Source organism: Manacus candei, unplaced genomic scaffold (genome assembly GCF_025592945.1).
Source record: "Manacus candei isolate 608988 ecotype Guabito, Panama unplaced genomic scaffold, ASM2559294v1 h1tg000028l, whole genome shotgun sequence".
Lineage (NCBI taxonomy): Eukaryota > Metazoa > Chordata > Aves > Passeriformes > Pipridae > Manacus > Manacus candei.
In genome coordinates this window covers 12,952,185-12,973,716 of record NW_026138076.1, presented here as the reverse complement: position 1 = coordinate 12,973,716, position 21,532 = coordinate 12,952,185, and the positions used below count along the sequence as shown (strand labels likewise).

The 21,532-nt window shown below is 38.3% G+C and overlaps 1 protein-coding gene across 1 annotated transcript; it reads left to right on the top strand.

Annotated features, from left to right (window-relative positions):
* The first annotated feature begins 2,678 nt into the window (after window positions 1-2,678).
* Window positions 2,679-7,602, top strand: FGF20 (fibroblast growth factor 20). The gene is made up of 3 exons (XM_051790363.1): window positions 2,679-2,976; window positions 5,249-5,352; window positions 6,567-7,602. The coding sequence occupies exons 1-3, from the start codon at window positions 2,679-2,681 to the stop codon at window positions 6,810-6,812; spliced, it is 648 nt and encodes a 215-aa protein (XP_051646323.1). The 3' UTR covers window positions 6,813-7,602.
* Window positions 7,603-21,532: the final 13,930 nt, after the last annotated feature.

Sequence of the window (21,532 nt, the reverse complement as noted above, 5' to 3'; positions counted from 1 at the left end):
CTTGCTGTGGAAATAAAAACTCAACCACATATGTATTTGTTCAATGACATTGAAAGTGCCGTCTCTAGGAAGTATATGTAGAATTGATTAGATTGTACTGTATACTTTAAGTTGAATTATGTACTCTTGTAAAAACTCTCTTCCAAATTATTTAACTTCCCATGGTAGAGTCTCAGAAGGTGCAAAAAAAAAATCTTTAGTGTTATCTTTTCCTGTCACATGACTAGTGCAAACACACACAAAAAATCTTATCTTTTTGTTTCTTTTCTGGTACTTTATAGAACAGCATAACCGGTTTAGTGCCCAGACATTAAAGACTCCACTCGGAAAAGATCGATGTTGTGTATTCCACTCTACTTTAAATGTTTCCATTATATAACAGGAAAGATTTAACCATAAGGGTCTTTCAGTGTGTGATGGCTGAAGATTTTTTTTTTTTTTAAAAAAGCCATCCTTCTCTACTGGAGACAGTGGTGCCATCTGACCAGAAAACCCCTATACTATTTGTAGGACTCGAAGGTTCTTCTTGGACCCAGGAACAGTACCTGTACAGGAGCATCTTTAGGCTGAGAAGAATATACCTCCTCCATTCAGCTGTACCATCCTAGTGCATGTGCTGCAACTCAGCAGCTGTGATGAGCAGTTTCATCTTGACCTGCCAGTCATGTCAATAAAAATACTTGATGTGTGTTTCAAACGTTTTAGGTATATTTGAGTAATCAGTGTACAGGCTACTTGAGAAATAGGTGCCATATAGATTATTCAGCTTTGATCTATTTCTTTGATTTAGCACTACAATTAAGTAGATTTGCTTCAAAGAGAAAGCTCATTGGTTGATGTTTTACACTGATGTGATAATGTTTACACAGATGTGCTTTGAAATCTCGATTATGGTGGATTTTTGGGTCCCACCACATGACAGGCTCCTGTTATCTAAAAGGTAAAATAATATAACATCTATCTGTAACTGCCTTCAGAGCAGGTCTGCCTGTGCTCTCTTCTGAGGTGATTTATCTGATCATTGTATTTAGCATTAATTTTTTCAGTTTTAAATCCTTCCACAGTAAATCACTTGCTTTAAAGCAGCCTTTTTATAATTCAGGTGCACACAGGGGCAGTACTTAGGACTGCAGTGATGAAAAGGTGTAGCATTACCTGCTTTAAAGCACCTGCCAATTAATTAGCCCTATACTCTCCGTAGCAAATAAAGGTAAGCAATCAAATCCATTTGATCTCTCAGATTTAGACTGTGACTGAAAAGACCACGAAGCAAGACGGGAGAACTAATCTCTCATGATTCTCTGCAACTTTTTTGTTTAAATGAAACCTTAAACTGCCAAGTGATTCTCTTGAACTTTTGAAAGAATTAACTATGAAAGATCTTTGCATTTTATACTCTAATACCGTGTTTTAACATAGGCAAGGAACTGCATTGCGTTCTTAAATGCTAAGATGGGTCATGTCGTTTCAGCCCTAAAATTCATTAGACCTTACAGAAAAACCAGGAAAGGTAGCAAAAGTTAAGCTCTTAGATTTAATATAACTTTGTTTTACTATTGCTGATAATGAATGAGCATGTGTTCCACCAATGCATTTACATGCATGAACTATTCTGATTTGGGGATGAAAAAAAAGCATATGCTCATCTCGAACAGGACAGCAAAGTGCCAAACTGTTTCAAAAGGCTGTGGAAAGACAGCAGGGAACTTTCAGTAGATGATATTGCTAATTTGTGATGTTCCCAGACTTTGGCCATGGGCCCAATGCAAAACCCCAAAGAAGATGGATTAGATGAGCCACCTCTCAATCTTTCTTTCTTTTTCTCGGCAAGTTTTGAAAATATTTATTGCAAGCAATGAGTTGCCCATTTATGTTTTTAAGACCTCTTGTCAATACCCAAATGCTATAGATCAGTTTCATGTCACATTAATGATAAATGAAATGTGAGGCAGAATTTGCAAAGGGGAAAACACCTTCCTTGACTATGCCAATTTCTTTAGAAATCCCCGTCCTTGTAGTTGAAGTGATAAAAGGGAAGGGTAATGCATGTACATTTTATTAGCGTTTTAGAAACAAGGAGTAAAACTGTCAGATCTTTGTTTTTTTTCTTTCATGTGTGTCTGGGCAGGTCTAACCCTCAGGTAACGCCCTTTCTCCTTCTTCCCTCCTGCCTCTCCTTGCACCTGTCCACGTAATGCTCCGCCAGCTCCCGCCCGGGACCCGCTCCCGCCCGCCCCCCGCTGCCCGCTCCGCGCCGGGGCCGCGCCCGCGCCGCGCGTGTGCGCGCCCGTCAGTGCCCGGCTGCGCGCCGGGGGCGCGCCCGGAGCCCCCTCCCCGCCGTCAGCGCAGATCAGAGGAAGGTGCGAGCGGAGTTGGAGCCGGTTTACAATTTCAAACGCGGCCTCCCCGCAGCGCCTTCATTAGCATATGTCAGGGGACCGCCGTACATATATACACGCGCGCGGGGCGTATGAACAGCACCCCGCTGCCTGGCTCGCACCAGCTCGGCTCAGCTCGGCTTGGCTTAGCTTGGCTCAGCTCAGCACGGCTCGGCTCCGCTCGGCCCTGCCGGCTCCCCATGCTTGGGGCTCCGCGGCGCACCCCCACATGCCCACCGGGAGAGGCCGGCAGCCGCTCTCCGCCGCCGCCGCGCCCTAGCCCGCTCGCCCCGCGCCCCCATGGCTCCGCTGGCCGAGGTGGGCGGCTTCCTGGGCGGCCTGGACGGCCTGGGGCAGCCGGTGGGTGCCCACTTCTTGCTGCCGCCCGCCGGGGAGCGCCCGGCGCTGCTCGGGGACCGGCGCGCCCCGGCGGAGCGGGCGGCCCGCGGCGGCGCGGCAGCGGCGGCGGCGGCGGCGGACCTGGCGCACTTGCAGGGCATCCTGCGGCGGCGGCAGCTGTACTGCCGCACCGGCTTCCACCTGCAGATCCTGCCCGACGGCAGCGTGCGCGGCACCCGCCAGGACCACAGTCTCTTCGGTAGGCGATATGGCCCCCGCGTGTGCGTGTGTGTGCGCGCTACCACGCGCGGGTGCGTGTCTGTGCGGGTGCTGGTTTGTGTGTTTGTGTCTGCGTGTAAATGAGTCTCTGTGTATCTGGACGTGAGCAGTCGTGCTCTTGGGAGAGAGGTGTGATACTGGTGATGCTGAGGCAGGTGGATGAGCCCTCAGTACCGGCTTCACCCTTTGGCATTAGCCCATGGGGTCTGCACAAGGGCAAGGTAGCGAGGGAGGGTTGCACATCCCATGAGAGCCAGGAGATGGGCGTGTATGCTTTGCTCAGCCTATGCTGGGATCTATAAGCACATGCATGTGCTTGCAGGTTTAGTGGAGTGGGAAAAGTCGCGAGTCAGGCCGATCCTTTTTCTATTCGCTATAGGTGTCGAGCTTCTTGAGTCTTTGTAGAATAGTATAGGTCACGGACCTGGGCATGCTGATACTTAGGCTGCATCAGACTGCTCTGCTTCTCAGGACGGAGCGTTGAAGCTGAGGAGCCTAAAATGCCTCTTTGCTCAAATGCTTAAAATGTTTCCCAGTCAGGTTTCTCTGTCAATAAACCCAAAAGAGGTGAAGACAACCCTCAAAAGTAAACGTTTCCTGAGATATGAGAGTAAAACCTAAATATTAGTTGTAGAAGCTGGACATCTGAACAAACCTCCTTTTGTCAACTACACGTGACTTTTGGTGTGTATTGACTTAGCAGTCCTAAAAAGGTGATTAAAGAGTTTCCTATCATCCTCCCCATAGTCAAAACAATCTGCTGAAATGGCTCTTAATTGCTTTTATAACACATCGATTTTCTAAGAAGTAGAAAAACGGTAGTCAAACAGATCTTCTCAGAAGGAAGTTTTCCTACAGCTTGTAAACATGAAGTAAATCTTTGCTTTAAAAGGAAAATCAAGTTAGCCCCAGATCTAACATTTACTGGGCTTTTTAGTATTGTACTACCTTTATTCTACTGCTATTCTCAGTAAGTTTGTCTGATCTGGTTTCTTTGTGGGTTGTATCACCTGCTTATTATAGTTTTGGAAAAGGGTGGCTTTGAAAGTGATATCAGAAAGACAAAATACCTCCACCTCCTTTATGGGACTTCTTGCTTTAGCAAGTGAAAAACTAGGATGATTTATGTGTGATAAGAGTTTTTAATGCTTACTCTTTGCAAAGGATTTATTATTTTCTTGTGTTTTTTAATATAACTAAGAAACCTGCCAAAGTTGAATTAAAATTCAAAACATTTTAAATTATTGCATAGTCTGGACAGTCCATTTGTCTGAGAGTGAAAATTGTCCTGAAATTGTAAATAGTAAGTAGACAAAAAGTCATAATCAAATGCCTTATTTAAAACTACTTACCTTAGATTCAGATCTTTTTTTAATGTTTTGTGGTTTAATTGCTGAACAGCAAAATCTTAGGCATGATTCTAGCACAACTTCTTTTTGAGGCTTTGTTTACATTGTTAACAACTTCCAAAAAGCCAGTTCACACGTTCCCTTTCTTTCATGTTTTGTATATACTGTAATCTGTGCATATCAATTGGTTAAGTATGTTGGCTTACCCTTGCCAAATTCAGGCTTCAAATAGTACCTCATCTCTCAAATACTTTATTTTATTAATATATATTACATTTTTGGGCAAATGTAATATAAATAATGTTGTAATCCAAACAGTAGCAAAAAAAAAGCAGCACATTTCATATACTTAAAAAGCCTGTACTGAAGACAGCAAGTTGTATCAAGAGGTGTGGGCCCATATGCTAGATAAGATGTTTGGCAAATACTTTTTTTTTTTTCTGTGGGTAGATATGAAATTCCCATCTGTACTTTGATTTCCATTCAAATGATCTAATAATGGATGTGTTTTTTTAAGATAACTCTATAGAAGTAAAGTATGATTTCAGGTAATTCAATCCTATCTTCCAGTGTTTGAATAGGCAGTTTAGCAAATAGTGTACAATCATTCTAGATTCCAACAGCAGAGTACTGATGGCTTTAGCCTTGTGCTGAATAAAATCCTTTCATATTCAACATTAAAAAAAGTTTCTAAAATAATGTAGGATTCATGTTCCTAGATGAGGTTTCTCGAACTGCTTTCCTGTGAATGTTGAGTGCATTTCCATATAGTATTTGAAATTTCAGAGAAAGTAGACCACACTTATTATAGTATGTACATTTTCTTGTTTTCAATTGTGTTTTTGGACGGTATGTATGTGTGCTTACGAAATGAATTAAAACAATCCTTTTTTTTTCTTCCAGGTATCCTTGAATTCATCAGTGTGGCAGTGGGACTGGTCAGTATTAGAGGCGTGGACAGTGGCCTTTACCTTGGAATGAATGAGAAAGGAGAACTCTATGGCTCTGTAAGTATCACATCCATGTCAGCTCATACATCTTGAGGTTTTGATTCACTTCTTAACACTATGCAAACTCCTCAAGAAACTAGCATCTCAGCTTTCAAAACACTAACATTTTTTCCTGTTCAAATGTGTAGTATATTTTTGAAGTATACAGTATCTTTGGATACTGAAGATTCGATGGGAAAAGTTTCTCTATCCTAGATGAAGAGAACTGAAAAGAGATATTCCTTTTAAATAATGACAAAAATAGGTAAATTAAATCAGTTATTGGAACAACATTTACATTATGTACTACCTAATTTTATTTTATGAATTCTGTAAATGTATCATAGTGCATACTCTCTCATCAAAAACATAAAATGCAACTGGAAAAAAGTTAGAAGGATAGTTTGAACAAATAAACGACAATTAGTATAATACCTGGCTTACTTTATGTATAGTTTAATGCTCCTTTAAAAATCAGCAGGTGGTGCTTCCAGGTACCAAGTTTATAACATGAAAGCATTGTTGCAAATGCTGGGGAAAAGAGCATAATAGCATATGTCACAAAGAAGTACCACTGTTATTTGAAAAATCTGAATGGTGCAAGAGTACTGGCAGTATCTTAGATCCCAACTGGAATATTTGTGTTTAAGAATGAAAATAAGCTTGTACTCATGACAGTTGATTTGCATCTGTTAAATAACTTCAACAAAGTAGATTTTTACAATACTGTCAGTCCTACTCTATTCCTTTCAGGTTTTAAAACATCTTGAGAGAAAATATTCTATTTCTCCACTTTGGTTGTGGTTATTCCAGTTGAAAATGTGAGAAGTGATGCACACCACAAAGAACATATGGAAATACCTTCCTGATATGTTATAGTGCACCCGAGTCCCTCCACCAAATCTCATTTCTAGAACAGTAGTGAGACAGAACTCTACATAATATAGTTCCTGGAAGTCTGATGAATTTTAATTAAATAATAAATAAGTAATGCTTTCTTAAGTGAGTGTTATCTAACTCATGTTTAAATCTAAAATTGTATACTTACAGGTCTAGGTTTCCAAACTTGATGTCAGGTCCACATAATCTCCTTGCATTTGGTTTGTTGACAGTTAAATGAACAGTAAGGCTACACAAAGCCTTAAACATTTTATTTTTATCATATATTTTTTCATGTCTTCAGATATCTAGTGACAGCTTAACTTATTTTTCTTTGCTCTTTCTTCCTGCAGGAGAAACTAACTTCTGAATGCATCTTCAGGGAACAGTTTGAGGAAAACTGGTACAACACTTACTCATCCAATGTGTACAAACATGAAGATTCAGGGCGGCGATACTTTGTAGCACTTAACAAAGATGGTACTCCCAGAGATGGGACAAGGTCCAAAAGACACCAGAAATTCACACATTTCTTGCCCCGGCCTGTGGATCCTGAAAGAGTTCCAGAACTGTATAAAGATGTGTTAGGATACAGCTGAAGAAGGAAGCAGCTTTGGAAAAGACCCAAACTGGAGCTGCTGCCCCTGCTTTCCTGGCAATGCAAGCATGAGGAACCTGCAGAGGTCTAGGATGTTGGATGCAAAGAAGCTACTTTGTGAAGGCAAGCCTGTGTTCTCTAACCTTTGGATTTAGGAGACAAAACCTTAAAGCTGAGAGTGGACCAACCTCCTTGAAACTTGTGATTTGTTTGGTAGCCAGTAACCAGAGGGAAGTGTGACTTTTTTAAAAATAACAAACTCTTGGAAATTTTGTCTGGATTATCTGTGGTCTGTAGATTAGCAAAGAACTGCCTACATCCTATGAATGACACAACGGCAGGAAGAAACAGAAAGAAATGTACTGTAAAATAGTAATAAATCCTGAGAACTGTATATGAAGTTTTACTGGCTCCGCTTTAGTGATGGACGTTAGATGTCAATACATCGTAGTCAGAGCTGGGACTTTTCTCCAGGATGGACCTATTTATACATCTCCAGATAGCATATATTTATTTTATATATTTATTTATTAAAGAGTTTATTTTTTACTGGGATATGAAGAGAATACAACCCCTAACCCCAACGAGAAATCATTTACAGTGCCAATATTTACTCTGAATAGAGTCATGATACAGAAGTGACATTACATAGAAAAGCATTCAAAATCTGAACATTCATATTTCATTGCTTATCAGTTACAGATAAGTTTATATTTTATGCACGTACCATTGCCTTGTAACTGTTTATTTGGAAAAGAATGTTTAATTTTCTTTACCAATGAAGAGTGCCTTACAGATCTGTATGAAATTCAAATGCACATTTAAAAAGGGAATTAAAAATTATTTCACTTTATTTGGTTTACTGTTATTTTTAAATTGAGAGTCTCTTAGCACACTATGTGTAACATTTCAAACCTGCAAAAATTGTGAAGAATGTATTGCAGTTACCTTGAAAGAAAAAGTAGTATTAGATCTTCAAATCTTGATTCAAATCACAACATTCTTGATAGTTTTTTGCCAAAGGGTTCCTGCTGTTCTCTGTATTACTCAAAATTTTTGTATAGGGTTCTCATCACTATATAAGATGTTTTAATTATATTTCTTATTAATATGCTTAAGGGGAAACAAGTTCAGAGTATGAAGTTTTTGATATTGCTGAATGAAAAGCTTCCGTAAGTGAAGGTTGCTTCTCCACTGAGTACAGAGAAGCATAAGAAGACAACTTCCTTATCTCGATTCCCCATTTAGGGAATACTTTCAGCATAAGTTTTTCTGTGAAAAGTGTCAGGACAAAAATGGGTTGTGTCTCTGTGCTAGTTCCAGGTACACAACAGGTATATTGCACTAATTCAATTCAGAACTGTCAGTTATGAAGCACAAACTCATCTGCATATTAACTGAGGGGAAGGTCTACTCTCTGCAAGAATACTAAGGGTTAATAACAGACCCTATATGATTTAGACCTAAAGCTGCTGAAGCTTGCTCTCAGATGATTGCCACCTGCATGGACAAGGTTGGCCTAGGAGAAGGACTACAGAAAAGGCAATTCAGGAGAGGGCAACAGTATTTGTACTGTACCAGAGGTGGTCTCACATTTCAGAGCCAATGCTCCCAGTGGGCTCCAGCTCAAGATAACTGTTTCATTCAATTTTATGGAATTGTATATGGTTCAAGTACTGCACATGCATCATTTAAATAAAATTAAGGTATTAATGAAAAACATTTTCCAGTGTATAGCACACTTGCTAGAACCATTGCTGTACCAGAACTTCTTCCAATCTGTAGTGAGAAGTGGATGAACATAGATTACTGACGGACTGTGGACAAATTCATTTTACTCTCTGCCAAATAGAAATGCAATGCAGGTCCGCAAAAGCATGTTTCAGTGCTTTGTGGTTAGCAATATGTAACTTACTAAGGTTAAATATTTCATTTAAATGTTCTGAAAAATAGGAAGATCTACAGTGCATCGAAAATGGCTTAGTAAAATAATGTTGTAATGGACTTCAATTTAACTTAATGATTTTATGGGTGACGCTGAGTCCCGTTAGTAATACATCAATAGCTAAAGACAAAAGTATATGCTTTAAATAGAAAAATCTTTCTTCTGTATCTTGAAAAGTAATTTGTTCCATGTAAGTTGGGTAAAAAAGGAGTAGCTGCTGCTCAGGTTATAGTTCCCATGAGTTTCTGGCAAACACTCAGTGTTTAACCATACCAATAAGAGTTATCTTTCTTTGGATCTCCACAATAGTAACTGAGGACAACTTTAAATGGTGAACAATTGGCTGAAACTTCTGGATCCAAACACCTACCCAACATATAGATGAACAAGAGTGATATATGCTTGCCCCATTACCATTTTAGATATATGCAAATAATCCTCAAGCAAATGTAATGGAGCAGGTACTGTGGTGATGAATGACTGTACAAAACCTCCAGACCATTGAAAAGCTGTCACAGCCTCCTTTTTAGTTCTGGTGTATTGCCATTGAAGAAATACCTTGGGTTTTCCTATTTCATTTTACTTGCAGCATTTATTTGCTCTGTTAAATTTTGTCCATCATGATGTTCAGATGCATTTAACATTTTTCTGGTTTGAAAATGGTGGATGCAAAAGCAACACCTAAAACTATCTCTTTTCGCATTTTAATAGACTAATAGCTTTAGTTGTCAGTTGGTTGGGTTTTTTGTGTGTGGTTTTCATTCCCACTGCAGAAAGCCCAACAGGATAGAGGGAGAAGTTTGTTCTGTTTAACCAGTAGAATTAGTGATCTAGTTTAGCACTCATTACATTTTGCATAACTCTATCAATCTGAAAGCTGTGGGCTGCTCTTAATACTGTGAAGAGAGTAATCAGAAGGAGATGACATTATTCAAGGTTCAGAGGAAGTATCTGAAAGCAGAGAAAATGCCACATCTTGAAATAAATCCCTGCATGATTGACTGCCCCATTTCTGCCTTTGCTTTTTTTTTTTTTTCTCCCTAGGGAAGGTGAACCAATCAAGGCAGTTAATACAGTTTGTGTAGCAGTTGCAACCCCACTTTCTGCTTCCCATGGATTCTCCTATTAGCTGTAAAACTTGGCCTTTTGATCTCTGAGTAGGCTGGAAATTGAGTGCTCCATGCCAGTTCTGTATTTCTTCATATATTTTTGGGTTTCATTGTTCTCTTTTCCAAGTTGTGTCAGAAATAATATACTGGCCCTACAGAATATTTTCTGAAATCCACGAGGAACCTTGACTTCTGAGCTTATTTGGAGTGAAATTGTTACTTCTGTTAAAGCAGAAAATAGAATTCTTAACAGTCTTCTGTGGAAATTTTTCAGTCATAATAGTTACTGGATGTCGGAGAACCCAAATCCTTCTGGAAATGGGTATTTTTTTATTAGATGCACTTATATAATCAGGAAGAGTGGACAGCTAGTCTAAAAGGTGCACAGTCCTTTTATTCGTCTGAACCATTTGTGTTTGCCTAGAGCAGTTTGTTCCTGTCCATATCTTTGTGGTTTCTATCATAAGCTTATTGATATTATCTTTCATACTCAGGTGTAACAGCCTCCTTCACTGCTTCTATCTGAAAGTCCAAATCACTGGTGTGGCCATGCATTCTGGTAGCACTCCAGGGTTGGGCAGAATTTACTTTCTGGCATGTAAGGGTCATTTAACATATTCATAACAGCTTTCATTTCCAGCTACTTTAATTTCTTGATGTGCTTTGTTAACTCTTTTTTTCATAGCCATCCATTCTAGCTTCAGGAACTTTGTCAAGTTTACCTGAACACAGGCCTTTAGCAGCAGCTATAAGGGCAATGTTTGTGATTTATTTATTCTTATCTGGTTATGTTATCTTAATAGTACTACTGTGCCATGGCTCTAGTTATACCACTGCAAACCATTAGGTTTGCCTTACTCCTTCTTCCGTACAGCAAAGACCTAAACAGAGGTAAGACAATTTCATATACCATAAATGAATCTTTAGTATTGCCTTAGTGTACTGGACCAAGCCTGTGTCAGGTACCGAGAACACTGTGGTAGGATGCTTAAGTTTTTCTTATCTTGCTATATGGAGATGCTATTGGTAAGAAGATCTTTTGCAGATCTTTACTGTATTTGTTCTTTCACTTTTCATATAAGAAAAATGATTCACTTCATAACTGTTCAAATCTCTGCAATTATTTGGTGTTTTTTTTAGTAATGGATCCATTTGAAGATTCAAGTTATATGGACATAACAACAGCTGCGTGAGATAAGACAGTACCACATTTTCTGTGCATTGGGAGGAGAATAAGACAGATGTATATTCTGGGCATTCTCCTCTGGGCTATTTCCTTTTATGAGGCAGAAAAGAATTATACATTTCACAGTTGAAGAACATGATAGTGGAATTCAGCCATTCCTGGATGTCTACATAAACCTACACTTTATCAGACATTTCTCTCAAAACAATTTCTTTAGCAGTAGTAGTATGTTCACCTTCTGTGGTGGAATTGTTGCTGTTAGGGTACCTAGTGTCAGTGTACATCTGGATGTACATGTGCTTGTCTCAGTACATGGCAATAAATGCATTGCTAGAGAGAGAAGGAGAATGTTCTGAAATTGTTACATACCACGAAATTGGTGATCAGGGACGTTTGGTTTATGGCATTAGTTTTAACTCACTTTTTGAAACAAACTTTTGCAGAAGTTTTGACAATCCTGTATGGGTTCTTAACATTCAGAGATTCATAGGCAGAAAACAGAAAGGTGTAGAAGTTTCTCAGGTGGGACATACTTAACCATGACATCTTTATGAATAAGTTGTGCACAAACAACTTACACAAAAAAATCCACACAGGGAAGAGGTCAAACAGTTACTTCTATTACCAGTTGGAGAGATATTAAGTTTCAAACAGAAAGTGTTTGGCAGGTTGCCAAAATAACTGTTTCATCTGCAACATGATAAGACACTAGAACCATTCTGGAAGTTCAGGAAAAAGAAAAAAATACTGATTTAAAGCAGTGGTGACAGTATCTCTCTGTATTTTAAATATATCAAAAAATGCTATTGGTAATGTTCTCTTATTATAGCAAGTCTCTTGTAAATGCAGTTCCTGGGGAGAGGAGTAAGAGTGTTAGGCAGTCTTTTGACAGTAAACTTAGTAAAAATCTTCCTGTGGTAAAATCCTGGTTTATATATTTTGTCTAGTTATGGGAAAATTGAATCATATTTTATTCCCACTTAAAATACTATAACCCACATATTACTTTCATGGATGTCTTCAAGTCAGAAGTGTTAATTGATTTACGAATATAACCCAAGTTAAGTAACATTTTTCTCTCAAATGTAATCTTTTAAATATATATATATATCCACTGTAGCATATATTTATGAAAGATGCTTTTCAGATTAGTTACAGGAGTTTCCTTTGTTTCTGGCAATAACACTCTCAGTTGTTGACTGTTTCAGGGGACATGTTTGTCTCTTTATTATTCATGCAAGATCTTCCATCCATCTCTAATTCCAGTTGACCTCTATTGTACCGAAGCTTCCGGATAAAAGCATTAAGTAATATTAGCAGCCAATGTTCTGCTAATGCTGATTCTATGTCTTCTAGTTTCCTGGAGTCAGAAAACATAATTTCTTTTTCTAATAGATATGTGGATGGAAGCTTGGTATAAATATGATGGGGGTGAAATTACAGAAGGAGGATATTCTCAGGACTTTTTGCAAACTGAGAAGATTGTCACAATTAGTAAGTCCTCCTTACTAGAGAGCCTACTTATCAGGTGGATTATTAAGTTTTGAACTCCAATCAAAAACTCTTTCTCTTTTCACCTGGACAAAGACTGTGTCTTCATCTCCTAGATTTGGCACTACTTTGACCACCTACTCTTTCTGAAAACTAACATAATCCAGTGACAGCATGAGAAGTCAGAACAGCACTCTGCTCTTTGTTCTGACTTTTCCTCTAGCTATTCAACCTTGGGCCTATCTATTTAATCTTTATATCTTAATTTCATCACCTATAAGGGGACAATATGTCTAATTAATCATTAAGCTAAGCAAATGCAGAACAGTCTTATAAGACATATACCTATGTAAATTTGTTAAGAGTTTTTTTCTGATCCAGAATGGGCCTATTAAAATGATCTATCCCTTTGGTAACTTTTAACATTTATAACCTAGAAACTATAAACACTAAACCCTGTGTGGCATAGTACCCACCCACTCACAATTTCTCCTTTAGGTCATGGTGCCATGGGTACTTTTTCTAAACTCATAAAGTATCCTGAGGTGGGTTTTGGGCTTGTGATTGTTGAATGCTGTAAGGTGAACTATGTAATTGTCTCATACAGTATGAAATTTTCATTTGACTAGAAATGTCCTATGGCTGTATTCAAGTACCATTACAATCACCACATTGCATTTGAGTTATTACTAAAAATTGAGTCTAAGATACCCACATTTGTGCAGTGGTTGTGGTTTTGTGGCTTGTAACCTCAGTTAACTCCTCAAGCTTACTGTAATGAGGAGGTAAATTCTTTTGTCTAGGAACGTGTCTGCTAATCTTAACTATGTAAAGTGTTCTCCATTCTGTGATGGTGCTAGGCAAACAGCAATAAGACATTTCTGTAGTTTTCTTCATAACATATACACCTTGAAAAGCTTAGGGCATCTAATTCTAGGTTATTAGCAGTGTATGTCTTAAGGTGTTCTATCTGCCTTCATGTCCTTTAGGTGACGCTTTAGGATGCATTCCCTATCTCTGAGCATCTCTGAAACAGACTTCTTGCAGCTCAGCAATGCTTTTCCAAAAACTCTCTCAAGAGAGCAAAAATAGGGTACATCTTATAATCAGGTATCATGTATGTTGCCTTGGGCAATTAGTGCATTAAGAATCAAAACCCAAACCTGTCTTGGCTGTGCAATGTAGTGGCCCTTGCTACCTTTGCATATTTAGGCATCCCCTTGACAGTGTTTCAAATGAAAAGGCAACAGATGGTGAACGACATATAGCACTCTCATAAGTTTTCATATTAAAAGAAGAGGTACTATTGTTTCAAAACAGCAAAACTCTTTTATCTCATGAAGAAACTTCAATAGTTCTATGAAAGGTTTGGTTGCTTAAAAAGTTGGTGAGTATGCCCATATGTTTTTGTATGATTCTTCTATGATGCTGGCCAGCAATGATGAAATTAGCATGTTTTGATCTATATACAAGTTGTTCATAAAGAACTTGAAAGAAGTAGTTAGGAAAACCCAAGTGCTGAAACATTTAAGATATACTTTCTGGTCTCACTTTTGTGTGATTGTCAGCCAGGGACTATCATGATCAAGGTAGCTTGCCAATTGCCTGCCATAATAATAATATTTATTGCTGTAGTGGGGATTTCCTATCAGAGATCTGAAGACAGACTTTTATACATTGTTTCTCCTAGGTAACCTATTCAAATCAGCAGAAGAGATCTGATAGTAAGGGAAAAATAATCAAAAGATATCTATTTTTGACCTTCGGGTTTATTCAAACTTCATTTTTTTTGTTTGAGTTTTCCTTCACATAGCTGATAAAAAAGTCAAGGAAATTGGCTGATGTTCTTCTTTTCTATACAAAATTCATAACAGTTTAATAATATTAAAATAAATGTATTTTACTACTGACTTATGAGGTATAACATTTATTTTTTCATACTAACAGAAAGCAGATATATAGAGTTTTGCAGGAAATGAATTTCTTTTAAGTCTGTTGGAAATATATGGGAATACTCACCTAATCAAATCATAATTGGCTAACATTTCTGCTTCTCTTTTCCTAAGACAGAAATAGACTGTGTTCCAAAGCACTGAGAATAACAGGATGGGGTTAACATGTTGTGAATAAAATTCCCAGTCTCATGTCCCTGACTTTTTGCAGAAACTATGCTCTCCATGCAGTTGATTCCCTCCAAAAGTTGATCCATCAGTCATCAGTTCTTCTTCTATGTACATTTCTTCTATGTACTCTTGTCTTCCTTTCACAAACACATTCACCTTCATGAACAAATCAGGTCTTCCTAATTACCCATTTTTACCTATTTTTAGAAACTATAACCTGAGTTCCTTCTTCAACCAGCGTCTCTTTCATTGAAGAGATCTGGACTTTTCTAATGAAGGCTATGCCCCTGTTGTTTAGTGTTTACTGCCAGAGACAGCTCTGGATTTTGAACAGCTGCCCCTGCTTTTACAAAGGAAAGCATTGCCTTGCCTCCCAAGACATGCCGAATCCCTCAGGCAGTGTGGCTACCTTAGCCTCCAGCAGTAACACTGGTGTTTCTGTGCAAAGAGATGCTGCTGAGGCAGATGAAGAAGCAAAGCTACAAAGCACAGAGTGCCTGAGTACCGTCAGTGTGCTGGGGGGTGTGAGTGGCAGCAAAGGTGTGTGCACAGGGAGGGGAGGCCACGGCAGTCAGAGACAAAATTGCTTTGCTGGCATTTAGCCCCTGGTTATAAAGCTGGAAAGAAGGATCAGAAACTGCCTGGTCTGACCCAGATCTCATTGGCTGTCTATGCTTAAACATCAGGTGAATTTTTTTCTTTTAAAAACATTCAGTAGAATGTTCACCTTCCATATTCTCTGAACTACAGCATCCGAAGCCTCTTGTGGTACAGGTTTTCACATCTCTAAAAGTTCTGTATTTTATTTTCCAGGTAAACAGTCACAAAGGTGATTACTGGCAAACAGTGTGGTGTTTTTCTCACACTCTGCAAAATGTATGGGGAACACAAGTTTATTTGATAGGGAATGCTGATCAAACTATAATTTTATAGTATCTTTTCTTTTTTTGTCACCAAAGTCTGATTATTCAAAAACCTAAAGACTTTGGACTATATATTCAGTCACGATCTGGCACATTCACTCATAGATAAAATATTAGAATTATTAATCTCTGTAGTTTTTCATGTCTACAATTTACACTTAAAATTTCCTAAATTCTTAAATTCTGTAGCACATTAATATTTTCCTAGTATTAAAAAAAACCAATCAGAGAGATTATGTTTCAAAAATTATTATTTTATTTTAAAATATTAATATATTAGTAAACAAGAATGGAAAAAAATACAATTCCTAGCCATGTTGATGGGAAGAACCAGGAAAAGCTTGGAAAACAATATTTTTTCATATAATATAATTACTAAGAGAACTATATTCTTTAACTGTGTTCTTCTATTTTTAGTAGTGTTACATCATCTCACCACATTATGTATAGTCTTTCTGCACCCAAAGGGCCAATGATAATGTCAATTTGCTGCTTTATAATTTCCTGGAACTAAGTAACTTGCCAATAAAGTGAAGCAGAAAATCAAATTAAAAGAATCTGATATTTTTACTGAAGTTTGAAAAGTGGTGAGCAAATAATCGTGACATTTAAATACAGTAGAAACCAAGACAAGGCAAAAAAAGAGATATTTCTATCAGAGACAAAAACTTATGGCCAAATCTGCAATATGCTTATACTGGGGCACAACACTGGTAATTTAAAAAAAAAAAAAAAAGAAAACAGCTAATTTCACATAGATGGAAAAATCCAATCAGCTCTGATAGGGTGCAAAAATAACAAGTAGCCTGAGGTAGGGCTTTGCAACACATCTGCTGTAATTTTGAACCCCTCAGAACTCTACTTTTCACAGAAATGCTTTCCCAGCCTTCAGGGTAAATGCCAGAAAAGGACGTGGCATTTTGATAGCATGTGTTTCCAGAGGACTAGGTGGAATTCTAAAGAACTAGAGATTCTTAAAATGCTTGTCACATCAGACATTATTTGAAAACTAGAAATCCCTCAAAGAATATTGTGAGATAAAAGCAGTCCACTTAAGTACACTGACTGAGACTTCTGTACATGAAAAGATAGTACAATATTAAGGAGGGTTCTGTCTCTTATCGGGCACCTGCAGTACTAGTCCTGTAACCTTGAAGAGTACAATCAAAAGGAACAATCCATCAGTAACCCTGTTGGCATCATGTATACTGTAAAGAGAGAGAGAGATAAACCCCATTTCTAAACTGGGAATTATTTTTTTCCCAGTAAAAGTTCTGCTGCTATCAGAACAACTGACAATAAGAAATGCTGACAAAGAACTGGTGTGGTTCTTTTATACAATTTTCCTCCAGCAAGACTGAAACTCTATTGATTCCCAAAAAGTATAAAAGTATAGACCTGCATGGATGGAATGACTCAAAATGCTGAACACACTTTGTAGGTGGAAATTGCATTTGTATGTTTCAGTAGTAGAATTTAGTCCCAGAAAAAAAAAGAAGAAAAAAGGCATCATCTGCAGCATGGGGCACTTGAGAACAATCTGTATGATGGAGAGAAGCATACACATAGCATGAATCATTTTTATTATTAGTTTTCTCTATGGACAGTGATACCTGGTCAGATGAGAGGGTCTGTCAGTCAATCTCAGTATCCTATATAATGGGCAATGCCAGATGTGAAGGACAGAAGACAGGACCAAGACAAACATATAGTGATATTTCTCCAGAACAATTCTTTCATCCTCCAACTGCTTGCTTTATTTCACTATCAGTCATACCAATTACTTTGTTGTTCTTTCTTAGATTTGGTGTTCATTAATGCAGAAGTTCCTTTTTCTCTTTTAATACTCCTTCTTCCTCTTTGATAGATATATCAAGGGAGAAAAGGAGTATAAAGAAATTAGTAAGGGAGAAATGTTCTCAGATGTGTTTTCAGTTCTAGAAAAATAAGATTTTCTTAAAAGTAAGATAGCAGATCTTTGCACTACGGATTCAGATTTTAGTGTAGGAAGGGGGCAGTATAGATACCTGTGATACAAGAGGAATAATTCTCTCATCATTCTTTACAGCATGCTCGTTACAACAACCTATTAAACCAATTTCAAACTTTTATCTGGAGCTGACTTGAATCTTTGTTGGCCTAAGGATCAAAAAGATATATGGATTCTTTAAAACCATAATTCCTCTCATTACATTGATTTCTGCAACACAGGTTTCTTGAATAGATCCTAGGAGTTAAAAATAACAGCAAATAAAATTGTATTTATTAAAGTTATAACTTTTCGGTAAGAAAAATAATATCTTGATTCAGTTATCAACATTAAGCATTTAATTTTAAAATTCACCTCCAGATGTAAGATTTGAACATTCCAAAATGTAAAAATAAATTTGTTTTTGGAAAAAGATTTATTTATCATCTAGCATAAAATCATCTGCTTTTCTTGATGATTATGAAATACATACGTATAAAAGAATAAAACATTTGTTTTGAATGTTACACTGCCATCTAATGAAATAACTGTAAATTACATGAAATATTTCACAGTTTTGCCATCTGGTCTTGGAAGTAGGTGGTATAACACGGGATAAAACTTCATTATTAATAGCAGTTATAATAATAGGAAAACAGTACCTTTATTAATTAATTATTAATATAACAACAAAATTAATAATTTTTAATATTATTAATAATTATTATAATTTTAAATAAGAATTAGCTGATGATATGGCAAGCAGCTGAAAAAACTCATGGTACAGATGATATTTAAATGAAACTGTGAACTAAGTAATTATAGTGAAGAAGGTTTTCTCTGAAGACATGAAGAAAAAACCCAAATTAAGTGAAATTTCATTTTACATATCATAATAGATTTTTTCCTGGGTGTCACATAACCCTAAGCACAGTATTTACAGTGCCAGCAACTAGTGCACATTAGTTCCTAAGTGAGTTTTGGGGATGAAGATACAAGGAGTAGAGGCCATGGGTTCTGTTTCCAGATATGCAATGTAGCTCTTGAATGAACTTGAAAAGTTACTAAGGGAAAACCCTGCCCTACATCTGTCTGCATAAAAGTACTCAAGCACAGCAGCACTGCTATGTGGATGTGAAGCAGGATAAGGGGATCCCCTGAGGGTTCATAGCGCTTCATTTTCTGGGACTGTTGGAGACCAGCTGGGATCCAGCCCTGTTTGGCTTTTCCCTGTACTAGTGATTCCAGGGGTCTTAGAGAGCTGCGGAGTAGCTTGGTGGCAGTGCTGGGTGTAGGGCTGAGTGTCTCTGCATGGAAAGACAGTGTATGAATGTGCTCTGCACTGTGCTGTAGGCTTATGGCAAGAGGGCTTTCAGTCTGAATTTAATTTCTAATTATCAACTCAGTTAAAAATAACCCTACTCTTGGTCTGCTTCCAGCTATAGCAATGCTAATTGGAAGTAACCTTGTCATGTTTGTGTAACAGACTCCATTGTGAAGAATACCTACAGATGTCAAAACACTTCACTATAGACAAATAAACAACATTACTGACATGTCTGTTAATTCACTACCATGTGTTTTACTGAAGAGTGTAACCATTAGTGTTTATTTTACAGTCTCAATAGATAGTATGTTAACATGGCCAAATGCTAGTCGGTTAAGTCATAATAATAAAGATGTTGATTTTTCACCAGTGTTTCTTGGGTCATCCTGTAGCTGAAACTTGACATAAACCAAAGAGGAAAAGGCAACACTCTAAAAAGTATTATAGTCTTACCAATCATCAAGTCTGAGATCTGGCTTCTCAGTGAATGAGAGCATCTTGTTGATTTTATGGAACATGAAGATCTCCATACAGGGAAGATCAAAGGGCTGTGTTGTGTTTCAATACATAACTTTATGGGACAGATGAGAGACTCATGACGCTCAGGGACAGATTATCAAAAGTTTCAGACACTAGAACCTATTAGTATGTTCAAACCTTTATTCCAACACTGTCATAACTTTTAAGCTCTGTTTAAAGCACCAGTCTACAATTAAACTACCACAAAATTTCAAATGGAGGTTAAAAGGATTGGTCAAAGGATGCGACAAGTCAAAAGAAATTTTGTTTTGCATTTTCTTTGTTTCCACACAGATATTTTGGCTTAATTTTTGGATATAATTTTAATTAGCAAGGGAGAAATGAATATTCTTGTGAAGTATACCAGGACTTGAAACATCTTTGGTCAGCTAATAAATATTAAAATGATGCATGTTCCTTGCATTGGAGATCTTGGAGCATGAAAACCACTTTTTGCTTTATCACTTTGAAAAAATTCCAGGAGTTTCTATCAAATAAACCAAATACACTCAGGAAGAAAGGAGGGGTGAACAGTCCATTTTAACAGTAGTCTCCATAGATTTCCCAGATTCCCGTACTTGTTGATGTATTGCTTGATAATGGCTTCTAGCACCCTAGTAAACTCATCTTTTTTGAGGGGGACTGACTGAGATTCCTGCTTTATGTCTAAATGTGACAGATTCTGTGCTCTGGATTTACCCTTCAGTGGCTTTGAACTCTGAACATTTAGTTCCTTGACCACAGTGACAGATCATATAAGTAGATGGTTTTGCTCTGCTACCCTTTCAAAGGAGTAAGATCTTGTATTGTAGCTCTTTTAAGTAATGTAACCTAGGAGGACCCTTTTTCAAATCCCCTTTTAGTAAAGTTCCCTTTTTAATTAAGTCTGCAGACTCTAATTTTATGGAGAAGAGACATGAAGTTGGGTATTCTACTGTACCTAGCACAAGAATACAGAAATCTAGATCATGTGATAAAAACTACTTGGGTGTTCAGCCTCAGATTCCTCATCAGTTTTCACAGAATCACAGAATATGCTAAGCTGGAAGGGACCCACAAGGATCATTGAGTCCAACTCTTAGCTTTACACAGGACCCTCCCCAAGAGTTACAAGATGTGCCTGAGAATACAATCCAAATATTTCTTGAACTCTGTCAAGAAGTGATGTTGTGACCACTTCCCTGGGAAGCCTGTTCCAGTGCCCAACCACCCTCTAGGTGAAGAACCTTCTTCCAATATCCAACCAAAACCTCCCCTGACACAACTCCATGTGTCACACATCATGTCTTGTCACTGGTCACTTCACAGAGAAGAGATCAGTGCCTGCCCCTCTTCCTCTCACAAGGAAGTTGTAGACTGCAATGAGGTCTCCCCTCAATCGCCTCTTCTCCAGGCTGAACAGATCAAGTGCCCTCAGCCACTCCTCACACAGCTTCCCCTCAAGGCCCTTCACCATCTTCCTTGTCCTCCTTTGGATGCTTTCTAAAAGCCTAATATCCTTCTTATATTGTGGTGCCCAAAACTGCACACAATATTCAAGGTGAAGCTGCCCTAGAGCAGAGCAGAGCAGAGCAGGACAATCCCCTCCCTTGACTGGCTGGCGATGCTTTGCCTGATGCCCCCAGGACATGGTTGGCCCTCCTGGCTGCCAGGGCACTGCTGACTCATATTCAATTTACTGTCAAGCAGGACCCCCAGGTCCCTTTCTGTGGCACTGCTTTCCAGCATCTCATTCCCCAGTCTGTACAAACCTCAGGGGTTGCCCCATCCCAGGTGCAGAATCTGGTGCTTTCTCTTGTTGAACTTCACGTGGTCGGTGATTGCCCAGCCCTCTAATTTGTCGAGGTCTCTCTGCAGGACCTCCCTGCCTTTGAGAGAGTCCACAGCTTCTCCCAGTTTTGTGTCATTTGCAAACTTGCTCAGTATACCTTCCAGTATGCAATCATTTATGAAGATGTTGAAGAGCACAGGGCCTAAAATAGAGCCCTGTGGAACCCCACTAGTGACAGGTCACAAGTCCGATGTTACCCCATTCACTGTTACCCTCTGTGCTCAACCAGTGAGCCAATTGCTCACCCATCACACTCTTAAAGCCCTATTTAGAGACCTGTCATTCTCTGCATTTCATT